This window comes from Lachnellula hyalina (genome assembly GCF_007821495.1).
Source record: "Lachnellula hyalina strain CBS 185.66 chromosome Unknown contig00116, whole genome shotgun sequence".
In the NCBI taxonomy this organism is placed as follows: Eukaryota; Fungi; Ascomycota; class Leotiomycetes; order Helotiales; family Lachnaceae; genus Lachnellula; species Lachnellula hyalina.
The window spans coordinates 60,606-73,842 of record NW_022157230.1 but is presented as its reverse complement, the minus strand read 5'-3'; the positions used below and the strand labels follow the sequence as shown (position 1 = coordinate 73,842).

Here is a 13,237-nt window from a genome sequence, read left to right as displayed (position 1 = left end):
GACCTAGCTTAGTCATTCGCTTAGTCAGCAAAAGACGCGTACCGTCTTTTGCTCACAACACCATGAATACGAAGCATCATCCACCAGAATACCAGAATCATACTTACTACGCGTAGTAGCAACGTGATCACGTATTAGCCTGTGATACCAACAGCAACTAATTAGGAATTAAAATATTCAAGGCTACTTTAAGATTACAAAAGTTCTTAATCCAGGCGATAGAATAAAGGGCGGCATGGATAGAGGCGTCTTCGTGGTTCGAGTCAAAGGTGTACCTAACAAGCTAGTTTCTAGAGTTGAACGCAGATATGTTGGCGTTGATAAGGAAGAAAGAATTGAAATCGTGTTTGTGGGAATAAGAGGTTGGCGAACAAGGAATCGAGTCACGTGATTGGCGCAGAATCAGACGTGACTATGTCGCCTCAGAAACACGCTAGCTCTATTGCAGTTAGCTTCTCGCACAACTTCTGGGCCTTTGTAAATTTCCAGAGTTCGCGAGATTTCGACATCCAGCAATTTCGCAGATTCGATTTGATCAACATCACAAATCAGTGAGTTTTATACCGGAAGGGAATGCGCCGAAGCCTTTTACTAATCTCTCCTTCTCAGAATCCGCCAAGATGGTCAAGAAGCGCGCGTCCAAGTAAGAATACCCCTCATCGCCAACGCTCGATCTCCCCTGCAACGATTAAGAAAGACTCTTGTTCAACTCGTCGAAGATTGTGGAGGGCTCCTCGTGGCGGATTCATGTGAAAACAATGATCGAAGGCTGACACTCTGGTTACAGCGGACGTAACAAGAATGGCCGCGGCCACGTCAAGCCCATCAGATGCAGCAACTGCTCGCGATGCACCCCAAAGGACAAGGCGATAAAGAGATTTACCATTAGAAACATGGGTATGATGAGAATTCGAATCCTTGAATACTTTGGGAAGACTGAGTACTAACCACCAACCCACAGTCGAGTCCGCCGCTATCAGTATGTTATTTCCCTACCACAACCCAATCCTAGGCCGGAGAAATCATGGGCGCAATAATAAGTTACACTCGGAGGAACAATTATGCTGATTCTCTATTCATAGGGGATATCTCGGACGCATCTGTATTCCCAGAATACACCGTTCCCAAGATGTACCTGAAGCTGCAGTACTGTGTCTCTTGCGCCATCCACGGCAAGATTGTTCGGTACGTTAAGCACTTCAGATGAACCTTGGTCGAGCATCCTTCCGGCAACAGAAACAGAAGGGCTAACAATTCTCTCTATAGTGTCCGCTCCCGCGAAGGTCGCCGCAACCGTGCTCCTCCTCCAAGAGTTCGCTACAACAAGGACGGCAAGAAGGTCAACCCCAACCAGGCTGCTGCCAAGACCACTCAGGCATAAGGGATTGCATGGATGATTTCGGGTTACGGGGAGTCAGTTACGATTGCATGGAGCATGGAATCTGGTGTTCTTCTGAGGAAAAACAGCTAGCGTCGGATTTGAGTCTGCTTCTTAGCAGAAATTGATCTTCTTGAGCCTGAATATGTGTCTAAAGTGTTTGTGAATGTCTTATATGATTATTTGGGGTTTCTTCGCGCTGTGAAAGTGAGTTATAACTCAGCTCTCCTGGTTGAGGTGCGTACACGGCCTAATAGCCAAGGGCTAGCTTGAGCCAGGTTACAGTATAATACAACAAAGAATCAAATACATGCTCTCGCTTTCATCATCATGTGCCAGAATATACAGCGGTTGCTCCCCTCCCGCACTCAATCCTCTGCTCCACGCTAACATTTCTTCCTTCAAATCGGATATTCTTCCTTGGTGTGATCTGGAACCTATGTTCTTCTCTCCTTCCTTTCTCCCTATCTGCTTCTATGTCAAGAGGCTGGATGTATGTAGGATTGCTAACATTATTCCTCTTGCCGGTCCCCAGCTGATAAAACTCATTGTTTCCCCACCAAAGTACATCTGCTCCCCAATTCGTATCATTCTCCGAACTGTAATCAGAAGCCCCGAGATGAACCACATTATTCATAGTAGCAGCAGTATGCGTAGCTCCCACCGACAGACGTGCAAGCCGAATGGGGATGACCTTGTGAGCAACCTCATCGTATTCAAAAAGGCCGGATAGTGCTTTGATTTTGGTTGGTGTGCCTTGAACATGTGTCCAGCGTCCATTTCCGAGGCCTCCCCAGATTCCTTGTCCGCTAGCCCAGGTGTCTGCCGTAACGCGACCAAGCCCACGAGGGTCATCTTCTCCTTGTCCTGCTATTCTCGTAGCGTCGATGGTAAAGAAGCTGTTGACGCCTCCAGCTGCGACATCTGTGACTTTCGGGTGTAGATTGGTGCCCTTATAGAGCTTGTCGATCGGGAGAAGAGACGGGGCGTCGATATTTGGAGACTCAGAGTCGGCATCAAAGCCCAGTTGACCAAGAGAGTTGTCGCCGAACGCAAACACTCTGCCTTCTCTGTCGGCAGCTAGAGAGTGAAAATCCCCAGTAGCAATCTTGGATATTTCAAACCCCCTCAACGTGCTGATCTCGTGTGGTTGATCGTATGGTCCTGATGGCCGGGTATTCCAGGTCAGGCCTGGTATGCCAAGTTGCCCTTTCTTTGGGAAATCCTCGGTCCCGGAAGCAGCTGAGAAGAGTCGGCCATTTGAGGTAAGAATGAGGCAGTGCTCCAGACCACTGCTGACATCTGATACCTTTTCACCCCAGGCCAGATTGTCCGGTTTGAGATCTCGATAACTAACGGCGGATCTGCTTTTCCAGAAAGGGAACCAAGTACTCTCTAGGGTCTTTGGTCCCGCATCTTGGTCGGCTTTGGAGGCAGAAATCGAATAGACATTTCCGTTGGAGGATAGAGCTATAATCCGGTCTCGAGAGATTGATAGCTTGGTTAGATCTTTGCCTGTGAGGGTAGGTTCTGGGCCTGAAGAAGTTGTAGAATATCCAGTCCCCCATTGAAGTAGATCTCCATTCTCGGCAATTGCGGCACCAAAGTTTCTATCCAGCTTAATATCTCGAATAAGTTTTCCATCGAAAAATGGTATTCTTCGTGGAGTTTTAATGAATGCTTCATCAGAATCGGGTGCAACCACTTTGCCGCTGTTGGATCCCCATGCATAGACCCCCGGACTTTCCCAGCTCTTCTTGACTTGTAAATGCTGTGAGCTTATCAAATCTCTGTTCTCCTCCCTGGATGTTCCCTTCTTTCGAGCCTTCTCGAAGGTTACTTCTGCTGGAGCAGGAACAGTTTCAGCATGCAAAGTTCCTGGATATCCTAGAGAGTAGAGGAAACCGGCACCAATCATAGCAGACACGAGAAAGCCTGCAGCTTTGGCCTTTGGCGAGGATCTACTGACAGCAGCAACTCGAGCTTGTCGTCCATTCCCGAAACATCTTTGCTGACAATTGCGAGACTCCTTACTTGCTCGTTGAGCAATCTGGAAAGCTCTCGAGGTGGTTCTTCTTGATTGAATCATTGTCGAATCTGTGAAGGTATAAGTCTAAGATCAGAGTCGATTAAACAAAGAAAACCATTACGATTATGCCTGTTAGCATCAAGGAGAGATTATATATTTGTAGTTTTTTCATACTTCAGCCTTGTCACTCTTCAATGACGCCGTGAATTACGGTTGACAGAAGTAGCCACTCACGCACGCAGCCGCCTCGTGTGGGTCAACTTATGCTTAGCACTTCAAGGTGAACGAACGTGTTAAATTTCTCAGCCTCATCCATTAAAATCAACCGCTACTAGCCAGAAAGATGTATGAAGATTCCTGGTACAGTTTTGTACCAGAAACCACTTCTAGAAAAGACGAAACAATACCCCAGAATACAAAACATCGTCGTCGCGAGTCCTTATTGAAACAAACAAATGTCAGCCATTCCTTCATTCTTAGAACGACATAGCTGATAAGTATCGTAGGGTGCGGATCACATTTCTGAACCTTCCGACCCGATTTTAGAACTTTTTGAAGAGAGTCATGTTCTTAAAGGTCCGCCTGAAGCTACACTGGCTAGAAGAGCCAAATCATATAGCGATTTTTATGATATTGCTGTCAGCTACCTTGGCAAGGAGCCCAAGTTAGAAACCCCCGGGGATGTGTTCGGAACTTTAGAAAGTGAGGCGGCAAATTCCTCCGTGGAAAATCAGTATGAAAAGTGTGAGGATGATCTTCTAGATGCGAGTCAAGAGGAGTACCAGTATGTTGAACCATGTGAAGTTCATCAGGGACATATGCTGACCCTTGAGGAAGGCTGTACAGAGACCAGCTAGCCCTCTCGGAACGGCACCTGGACAACATCCTTGGTGATACATCATCCGCCTTGGATTTGCTGGCCACCCTGTCTGAGTCCTTTAAATCCGTCGAGTCCCAGACCACAGCATTTCAAGCTCAGTGCGAGGATCTATTGACTGAGCAGAAACGTCTCCGCAGTCTGGCTGATGAGATTGGACTAGAGTTGCAGTATTATGCATATCTAGAACCCCTCACTCGGCGTCTGAATGCCCCTGGAGCTGGAAGATTGGTCAGAAGTGACGACTTCCTAGATATGCTAATGAACTTGAACACATGCATTGATTTCATGGACCAACATGTAAGCCATTCCTTTCCCTGGTATCATATACGGTTGTAATGTTATCATTTTCAAACCTCTCTACCATTCTCTACTTTCGAAGAGCATAATGCTGACCATCAAAGCCAAACTACCGCGACTCAAACGTCTACAAGACTCGTTACACATCTTTACTTGAGAGATCCCTAAATCTCATACAGATGTCGTTTTCATCCGCTCTTCGGGAGGTTACGGACAATGTCAATAAGCAGCTCAAAGTCAAAGACCAGACAGAGACGGCAGAATACATCCTGCTCTACGGCCGATATGAAACTGTAATATCGGATCTTGGGCCCCAGCTCGAGAGGATATTGAGAACGGCAGAGTTCGCATTTAATGATGTTTCAAACTCAAACAACTCAAGTCCATACATCCAGCAGTGGCACGAGCTCTACAGACAACTCGTTGAAATCTATATCAAGAGTCGTGAGCCAGTTGGCCCCTTGGTCTTGAAGAATCTTCGGAATTTTGCCGCCAACGTTCCAAAACCAGACACAGACTTCAAGTCTTTTGCAAGGCGTTGTGTTCAGTATGTCTTCGATATTTGTCACAATGAATTGAATCTTGTGGAGAAGGTATTTCAGGATGGACCTCATTGGAACAAGAGCAGCCAGTTATTGGAGAGGCTGGAGCAAAATCGATTGTCACATGTCACTACGCTTTCAACCTTCTTGACGCCGTATTTAAGCAATGGTGACTTGACGCACATTTGCACTCTGACAAGTTGGTTGGAAACAGTATACCTGACCCCTGCCGATGGTGACTTGGACGGTGATCAATTCAAGGAGGTTAGAAAGCTAACAGCGCATGTCCTACTTGACAAGCATCTATGGCCACTGTCTGATACACTCTTCCTCAAGGCTGCAGCAGAGATTGAGCACTACAAGCCAACTTCCGATGATCTCAAGATTACTTCAGAACCCTCCAGCTCTGTTGAGGATAAGAGATCTACACTTGATAGCAAAGCACATGATGACCAAGATACTCCCTCTTTGGCGAGTCCAGGAATGTCAAGTGCTTTCCCAACTGTCAGAACTGCTGTCAAACTGTTAATCATGTACAACGATGCAGTATACGACAGACCCGTAAGTCATTATACCTTCTCTACCAGGCCCCATCCTAACAAGTCTTCAGAAAACTGGTGATGTGCTCTATGAGATCGTCCATCAAGCCACAGAATCTCTTCAAAAGGCCGCAACAACAATTAAACGCAATGCAACCATTATGGACGCACAGCTGTTCCTGATCAAGAATCTCATGCTTATAGAAAATCTCTTCATGACCCATGAGATCCCAGACTCCGTCCGCCAATCCGCCGAGTTCGACTTCACGCCCATCTGGGACACCATCAAAGAACTCCAGGATCGCAGGCAGCTTTTCAATCCACTCGCCTACTTCACCCCTCTGCTCAAGGGCAAGCTCCTTCCAGCTGTCGTAGACCACCTCCTCGATGCAAGAAAGGAGCTAGAAAAGGTCCTTGTGCAGCAAATCACGGCTTTCACGAAACACTGGCAAGCAAGGCTGAGCAACAAGGATCCTAAGAAGCAGACTTCGACTAGTAAGGCGTCTGCGGAACTAGATATTTTACTGAGAAAGGTCTTCGATGACGAGACAACAAGGGCTGCGTTATGGAAGATGATTAGAGCGGAAGACAACTAGACGGGTGACCGCGATAGAGCGTACACCGGAAGATGCCAAATGGCGAGGAATTGAGCAGTATTGCCCAACTAGCGCTTGGCTACAATTGCCATATCAAATCCTGAGAGCTCACTATATACATACGAGTTCCACACAGAACGATGACTCGGTGACGAAATATTTGCTAGTGACAATAGGAACGCTAGATGACCCTTCGTGGTAGGATCTCACAATTGTGTTAGTAAATGTCTGACGTATGCGGAGACGAGACTCCTCCTGGCTAGTATAGTGTAGCAATATGACTTATCCTGCTGAGGAACGTAACAAATGGTTAAAATAAAATTAGTGTATACTCTTATACGGACTCGAAATCCAACGGGCTTCAGGTAAGCCAAAGGCTGTGACACTCATCAATAGTCATAAAATCATCAAACCACCTCCCAAGATTCCCTTCCACTACCAACTACACTTCTTACCACCTCACCTCACCATCTACAACCTCGACCCGTCTTTCTGCCTCTCCCTCGCTACTAAGCCCCTCAACTCTCTCCTCAGAATCTTCCCAGACGGACTCTTCGGAATCGCATCCAAGAACTTCACTCCACCCCTCAATCTCTTATAATCCGCCACCTTCCCCTTGACAAAATCCTTAATCTGTTCTTCACTGATACTAACATCACCCGGGGTAACAACGTACGCACGCGGGACTTCGGTTGCTTCGGTGGGGACGCCGATGACTGCTGCGTCGAGGATCGAGGGGTGTGTGAGGAGTAATGCCTCGAGCTCGGCAGGCGCTACTTGGATGCCTTTATATTTTATAAGTTCCTTTTATCCGTATTAGTTACTCGTAGCGAGCAGGCATAGATGTGGGTGTAAAGGAAGGTGTGGATTAGATTAGAAGCCAACAAACCTTTTTGCGGTCAACTATATAAGGGAGTCCATTCTTCCAAATCCCAATATCACCAGTGCAAAACCAGCCATCGATAAAAGCATCCTTGGTCGCTTGAGGATTTCCATAATAGCCTCTGGTGACGACAGGGCCTTTTACTAAGATCTCCCCCGGTTGCCCTTCTTGCACGTCTTTCCCGTCATCGTCCACAAATCTGCTTGGTTAGAATTATCTAAGTATTCAAAAAGAGAGATTGGATTGGAACATGTGAGCTTGAGCTTACCGGAAACTCATATTTGGCATAATGGGACTCACGCTCCCAGTATCATCCGTCTGGTCCCACGGCATGACCGTCGCACTTCCTGTAGTCTCGCTGAGTCCCCACGTTTGGGAGATGAGACACTTTCCTTTTCCCAGCTTCTTGCTCGCCGCTTTCTGCAATTCCTTACCCAATGGCGCCGCGCCACTGACTGCTACTTCCAGGGCATCGAATTGGTCCGTTACGATAGACATCTTTGCTATCAGGAGATAAATCGGTGGTACTGTAAAGAAGAAAGTTATGCGAAACTTCTTGTTGTACTCTAGAAACTTGGCGAAGTCGAATTTTGGCATCCAATAAACAGGGCCTACAAGTATCTGACGTTAGTTTTCAGTGGGTATGAAGTGATGATCAGCTTACCTCCCATGTAGAATGGATTTATGAGATAGCCTTGAACGCCAGCTATGTGAGCTGCAGGGAGATGTGCGAGCGTTCGATATTCGAATGGCGGCTCACCCTTTGCGGCGCGAGATGCGATGCGCTCACGAGACAAGGAGCATGGAATGAAGCATTCAGCCACTATATTCGAATGTGACAATACTACTCCTTGGATCTTAAAATCAGCATAATTCTACGCTATATTTGGATGTTGCCAAACCTTTTGGAGCTCCAGTGGTTCCGGACGAGTATAATAAACAGATCAACCTTTCCTCCAGCTCTTTCTGGACCGTAATCTTCTGCCAGTCTAATTTGCCGCTTGAAGGTAGACAGGATGTATTTCCTTCAACGGCTCTCATAGTCCATTCGGGGCTAGAACTTACAACCACAACTCTACTAAGCGGGACTCCACACTCCTTTGCTGACTGGATCGCAACATATTTCGCATCTTCACTGCAGAAAATCAAGTCGCTCGATCCTTGCTGAACTTGTCTGGACAGTTCTGGGGCCGTGAAAGAAGGACTTGCAGCCGAGTACACTCCCCCAGCAGCAATTACTCCATAGAAGACCATCGGGAGAAGCGGTTGACCTGAAGAAATACAAACAACGACATCCTTTCCAGGACCACTGGCTCCAATGCCGTAGTTGTGTCTTAGGCTGTAAGCAACTTGCTTTGTGATATCTCTAGCTTGTGCTTTAGTTATAGCATTAGACGGATTGGCCGCCTCAATATGTATCACTGTATCTTCACTAGCACCACAGGGTGCATAATCTGTTCGGTAAGATTGAATTCTAGTTCTTAGGGAGTTCAATACTGACCGAACAAAAGAGATAGAATATCTAATTTAGGGACATCGAAGGACTTTGGAGACGAATAAATCATGACTGGCTAATACCTTAAAGGGCAATATAGAGTGACACACAACAGGAAGACGAAGTTGAGTTTGAATTGAAATCAAAATGCGACCCCGCGAAAAAGAGATTTTACCGCGGCCATGAAATGCATATGCGGGAGATGTCTTATAATAGAACGAGATGCAAATGCGGGGTATTAGCGCCAATCAGTCACTGTGAATGGGACGCCTTGCCTGGTAATTGTATTACTAATTTGAGGGATGATTGGATTGACCATGAATATCAGAGGCTTATTCGTATGGCTGAAAATACGCAAGCCTAAACAAGAATTGTAAACCAGCCCGAGGTTCAAATACTTGGGAATTCTCTGAAGCCGAACGCGGGGTTCAAGAATGAATCAATCTCTGGATGCAACAGTACAGTACCCCGCAATCGCCTAGACTCAGAATCCTTGTCAAATTTCTCATAAGTCTTCGGTATAATCAGGCTTGCAAAACTTCCAAGAAACCAATCCACACAACCCAGGCTTCGCTTCCTTCTTGGCTACTGGTGGATGATGGAACATGTAATTTTCCGTTTCGTCCCTTGTAGTAGTAGATAGATTCATCACCAGCCCAGCTTTTGGAGCATCCTGATAACCTCCTGAGCGACAAATCCAGGACCGTCCATCTGAATAAAATGCCCACATCCAGGAGCGATAACAACACCATCCGTATGCCTATCCGTGATTCCAGTAAGGCCTTGGTTATACTCAGTCCAGTACCTATTTTAAATTTGTCAGAAGTCCGAACATCCGTGATTGCAGAGAATGAGAACTTACTTATTCGTAAACTTCATACTTAAACTTTTCGGCGTCCCCATCTTCTCCAAACTGACCTCTGCAAAAGTCTCTGGATCATGTCCAACAACGCTCAACCATGGCCCCTTGCCATACGGCCCAACAGGCTTTGGCCCATCAGCATACGGCAACAGCGCTGGACCTGTCGAACGGTCAAGACCTTCGGCATTCTTGACCTTCAAATCAAACATAGCAGCCAGTCTCTCCCGAGCACCTCTGTATTGAGCAAGCGTGCAATCATCAGCAACCACAGTCTTAGGGTCGAAGCCAGGAGCGTCAGGATCAGGCCAGAAGTCGGAATAATTGACGTTGGCTATATTAGAGTCGAGGAAGATTGCCCCTGCCGTAATGCCGGGATGGTGCTGTGCGTAGAGACGTAGAATCGGTACCCCAATAGAAGCGCCAATCAGTAACAAGTGAAGGGTTCCATCTTCGACGTCGCTGGCCTTGAGACCTAGCTCTGCAGTTGCGATAGTGACGATGATCTCGTGAAGGTCATTCGCAACGTCCAAAAAGTCATGGCCGTTTTCCTTGCCGGGCGTGCCGTCTAGAGGATCTCTAGATGTAGTGAGGCCTTGACCGAATCGATCATATGTCAATATCGCTGGGCATGACTTGATATCCTCCCTAAATATCGAGATGGAGGGGAGCCAGGATAAGGCTGGAAGTCCAAGGCCGTTGATGAAGACGATCAGTCTCTTTGGTGCAGCATTAGGTTGATTAGTTGGTTGAAAAAAAGAATAAGAGATTGGTGCATCGGGCTTGCTTGGTATGGTGAGTTTCTGGGGAGGAGAGACGGAAGCGTAGTCTGTTGGTCCTGGGAATAGCTTGGTAGGAGACGACATGATGAAGGGAATGTCCGCGCTCGCTGTAATTGAGAGTGCCACCGACAATGAGACAACGAAAGTCACGACTACACAAGTGCTGTTCCTAAGAGGATTTGTCTGGTCTTTACTCTGTAGCACCTGCCTGCAGCATGTGCTTACGTGAGGCTGGAATCCTTTGGAGAAGCATTATTACGCACTAGCGCAAAGCAAAACGTCATGTTCCAGCAAAACTAAATTAAACAGAGCGAAAATGACAACAAGTTGCACAAACTTAATTATTAGGTAGCTGTCAGGGCAAGCCATGTCTCATCGTAACGTTCGAGCGAGCCCCATAAGTATATGTAGACATGTAAATTGCGTCTGAAGGCAGATGGTTCTGCTCTGATATTTTCATAATTTGTACAAACATAAAAGTCATCCCCAGAACGCCATCGCAATGCATCTCAGTTCACGCCACCCAAACCCAAAAAGCCCTTAAAAGTCCCAAGAGCACCATTCCCGCATGGGGGGAAGCATTGGCATAACGCCGTCCGGAAAGGACCCCGTCTGCCTCATCTGCGTGTACGCCGCCTTTGTTCCGTCATCATAGACGCTCTCGTCCATCTCTGTATCCTTGTAGGGGAGTGGTGGTCCTTCAGGAAACCAGATCTTTGACCAGGTTCCATCTTGGTTTCGTACACCTGGTTCATCTTCATGATACACAACACGTCTTCCCTTGAACATAGTCAATCGTCCACTCTGATCTTTGGAGCTATAGCTGCTGATAGGTGGATGCCCGGTTCCAGTATTTCCATTTATTCCAGGAGGGGGTGTACCAAATGGCATCGAACTCGTGGTGTTAGCGGAGGGATTTCCCAGGGGGTTAGAGGTTGGAGTATTAGGTTGAGTACGGCTAAATGGGTTTGGCGCGGAGGGTGTTGTCCCAAAATTATTCTTTGATTGTACTGGAGGTACAGTTGCAAAGGGGTTCTTCGCGGCGGGCGAAGGAGCACCAAACGGTGCAGAAGACGCACCTCCGAAAGGGTTTGGTGCTTGAAGAGACGGCTGTCCAAATGGGTTAGATGATGCGGGTTGGGGTGTGGTTCCGAAGGGGGCAGACGTTGTAGGCTGTGAAGGGGCGCCGAATGTACCTGTAGTCGCGGGAGCGGTTCCGAAGGGGGCGGACGTTGTAGGCTGTGAAGGTGCGCCAAACGCACTTGTAGTTGCGGGGGCGGCTCCCTGGGACAAAGAGTTCGGGGCATTGGCAAAAGCCGAAAAGGGTGCCGCTGTAGCATTGGACGTACCGCCAAATGCTGAACCACCGGAAGGAGCTCCAAACGGATTTGGCTTTTGACCTAATGAAGAAGGTTGTCCAAAGGCACCTCCTCCACCAGGCTGAGATGGCTGTCCAAAGGCACCTCCTCCTCCAAGCTGAGATGGTTGTCCAAAGGCGCCTCCTGCACCGACTTGTGAAGGCTGTCCAAATGCCCCTCCAGTGCCAGGCTGTGACGGGGCACCGAAAGCTGACGGTGTTGCAAATGGATTAGGCTTTGCGCCAAGAGCCGGTGGTTGACCAAATGCTGGTCCTCCAGAAGGTGCCCCAAACGCTGGGGCTTGGCTTGGCGCCCCAAAGGCGGGTGCCGTAGGCTGTCTGGGAGCGCCGAAAATATTCGATGTTGTTGGCTGAGCACCATTAGGTTGACCGAAAGGATTTGGTTGTGATCCTGATGTAGGAACTTGGGTTCCTTGGACAATATCGATCCGATTTGGGTGCTCATTTTGGGCGTTGATTATGAAGTTTATAGCACCGTCAACGTCGTTGAGGGCCGTATGTATCTGCTGTTCTGAGGCCTGGAATAGCTTTTCTGCTTCTTGAACCTAGAATAGAGTTAGTAAAAAGCAGCTGCTTATGGGCGAGATGCAATGTACAGCTTGCTGAGGATTGCCAGAAGCTACGGCCATATAATGAAGCAAACGCATCTCCTCGAAGCTCTGCTCTCGCATCGGTCCACCAAACAGTTGTGCCGGCGCCTGTCGCCCAGGACCATAGGCAGAGAGTATCCATTGTGGCTTTTCCGACGAGAGATCTGTTACGATCTGAGATTTGTCGAGAGAGAAGGGAACCGACGATCCTGGCCCTGAGGCTACCATCGTGTCAGCTTTGATGGTGTATATGACCATGAAGAGCAAATTGTACCTCCGCCCTGCTGATATCCATTGCTACGAGTATTCGTATGATCCGGGCTTTGCAATGATGCAAAGCGGTTGCCATTGGGAACTCCCCCTCCTCGAGAGGGGTGCTCGAATTTGCATTTCTCTGCAAAAGCGGTCAGCTTGGAGCCATTTTTATCTCTTTGCGCAAACTTGATCATTACCTCCGAATCTACAATTTCCTTGCATCCAAAACTTGCATGTTACTGGAGGCATTATCGCAGTCGCAGTCGCAGTCGCAGTCGTGGCGCGGGACGACTAGATTTTCCAAAAAGGCGCATTGCTGAACTTTACGACATGTTTGAGTCGCATTGATTGATTATTGGCAAAGGAAGCTGGGCCGGAAAAAGAAAAGTATTGTTCGAGCTGTTGTTGGATGCTGTACAAAGAGAGTGTGAGTACTGTAGAGTAGGTGCCTTTATTACACAGCTTCACCTGGTCGAAGTCAAGAACCAAGGGCGACGCGATCCGTTTCCGGCAGCGCGTCTGTAGCTTGAAAATTTAGTGTAACTTCAACCCGTGACCTCCTACACAATAAATACCATATGCATTGGAATACAAAAAAGTTAGTGTCGATGCAAAGCGGTTCTTCATGTTTGAAGGGTATTTAAAGGTTAGAAGTGGAATCCTCCGGTATCCGTAACTATTCACTTGTGGTCAAAAGGCAGTCATAATAGGGCAGGCGCTTCCACCCAGGAACG

General features: G+C 47.6%; 5 protein-coding genes across 5 annotated transcripts; 2 read left to right on the top strand and 3 right to left on the bottom strand.

The window, feature by feature from the left end:
- Positions 1 to 1,024: 1,024 nt before the first annotated feature.
- On the top strand, positions 1,025 to 1,381 carry rps-26 (40S ribosomal protein; the record flags this gene model as incomplete). The annotated part of the gene is made up of 2 exons (XM_031149940.1): positions 1,025 to 1,185; positions 1,267 to 1,381. 2 exons carry the CDS (start codon positions 1,025 to 1,027, stop codon positions 1,379 to 1,381), a joined length of 276 nt encoding a protein of 91 aa, XP_031003629.1.
- A 325-nt stretch (positions 1,382 to 1,706) lies between these two features.
- On the bottom strand, positions 1,707 to 3,467 carry FMP25 (Protein FMP25, mitochondrial; the record flags this gene model as incomplete). The annotated part of the gene is made up of 1 exon (XM_031149939.1): positions 1,707 to 3,467. One exon carries the CDS (start codon positions 3,465 to 3,467, stop codon positions 1,707 to 1,709), a length of 1,761 nt encoding a protein of 586 aa, XP_031003607.1.
- A 283-nt stretch (positions 3,468 to 3,750) lies between these two features.
- Cog3 (Conserved oligomeric Golgi complex subunit) lies at positions 3,751 to 6,261 on the top strand (the record flags this gene model as incomplete). Its single annotated transcript, XM_031149938.1, has 5 exons — positions 3,751 to 3,864; positions 3,914 to 4,191; positions 4,245 to 4,584; positions 4,689 to 5,687; positions 5,737 to 6,261. The coding sequence occupies 5 exons, from the start codon at positions 3,751 to 3,753 to the stop codon at positions 6,259 to 6,261; spliced, it is 2,256 nt and encodes a 751-aa protein (XP_031003608.1).
- Positions 6,262 to 9,287: 3,026 nt separating this feature from the next.
- LHYA1_G004987 (uncharacterized protein) lies at positions 9,288 to 10,364 on the bottom strand (the record flags this gene model as incomplete). Its single annotated transcript, XM_031149937.1, has 2 exons — positions 9,288 to 9,444; positions 9,502 to 10,364. 2 exons carry the CDS (start codon positions 10,362 to 10,364, stop codon positions 9,288 to 9,290), a joined length of 1,020 nt encoding a protein of 339 aa, XP_031003602.1.
- Positions 10,365 to 10,820: 456 nt separating this feature from the next.
- On the bottom strand, positions 10,821 to 12,752 carry AMO1 (Nucleoporin; the record flags this gene model as incomplete). Its single annotated transcript, XM_031149936.1, has 4 exons — positions 10,821 to 12,203; positions 12,255 to 12,469; positions 12,523 to 12,642; positions 12,701 to 12,752. The coding sequence occupies 4 exons, from the start codon at positions 12,750 to 12,752 to the stop codon at positions 10,821 to 10,823; spliced, it is 1,770 nt and encodes a 589-aa protein (XP_031003603.1).
- Between the last annotated feature and the right edge of the window lie 485 nt (positions 12,753 to 13,237).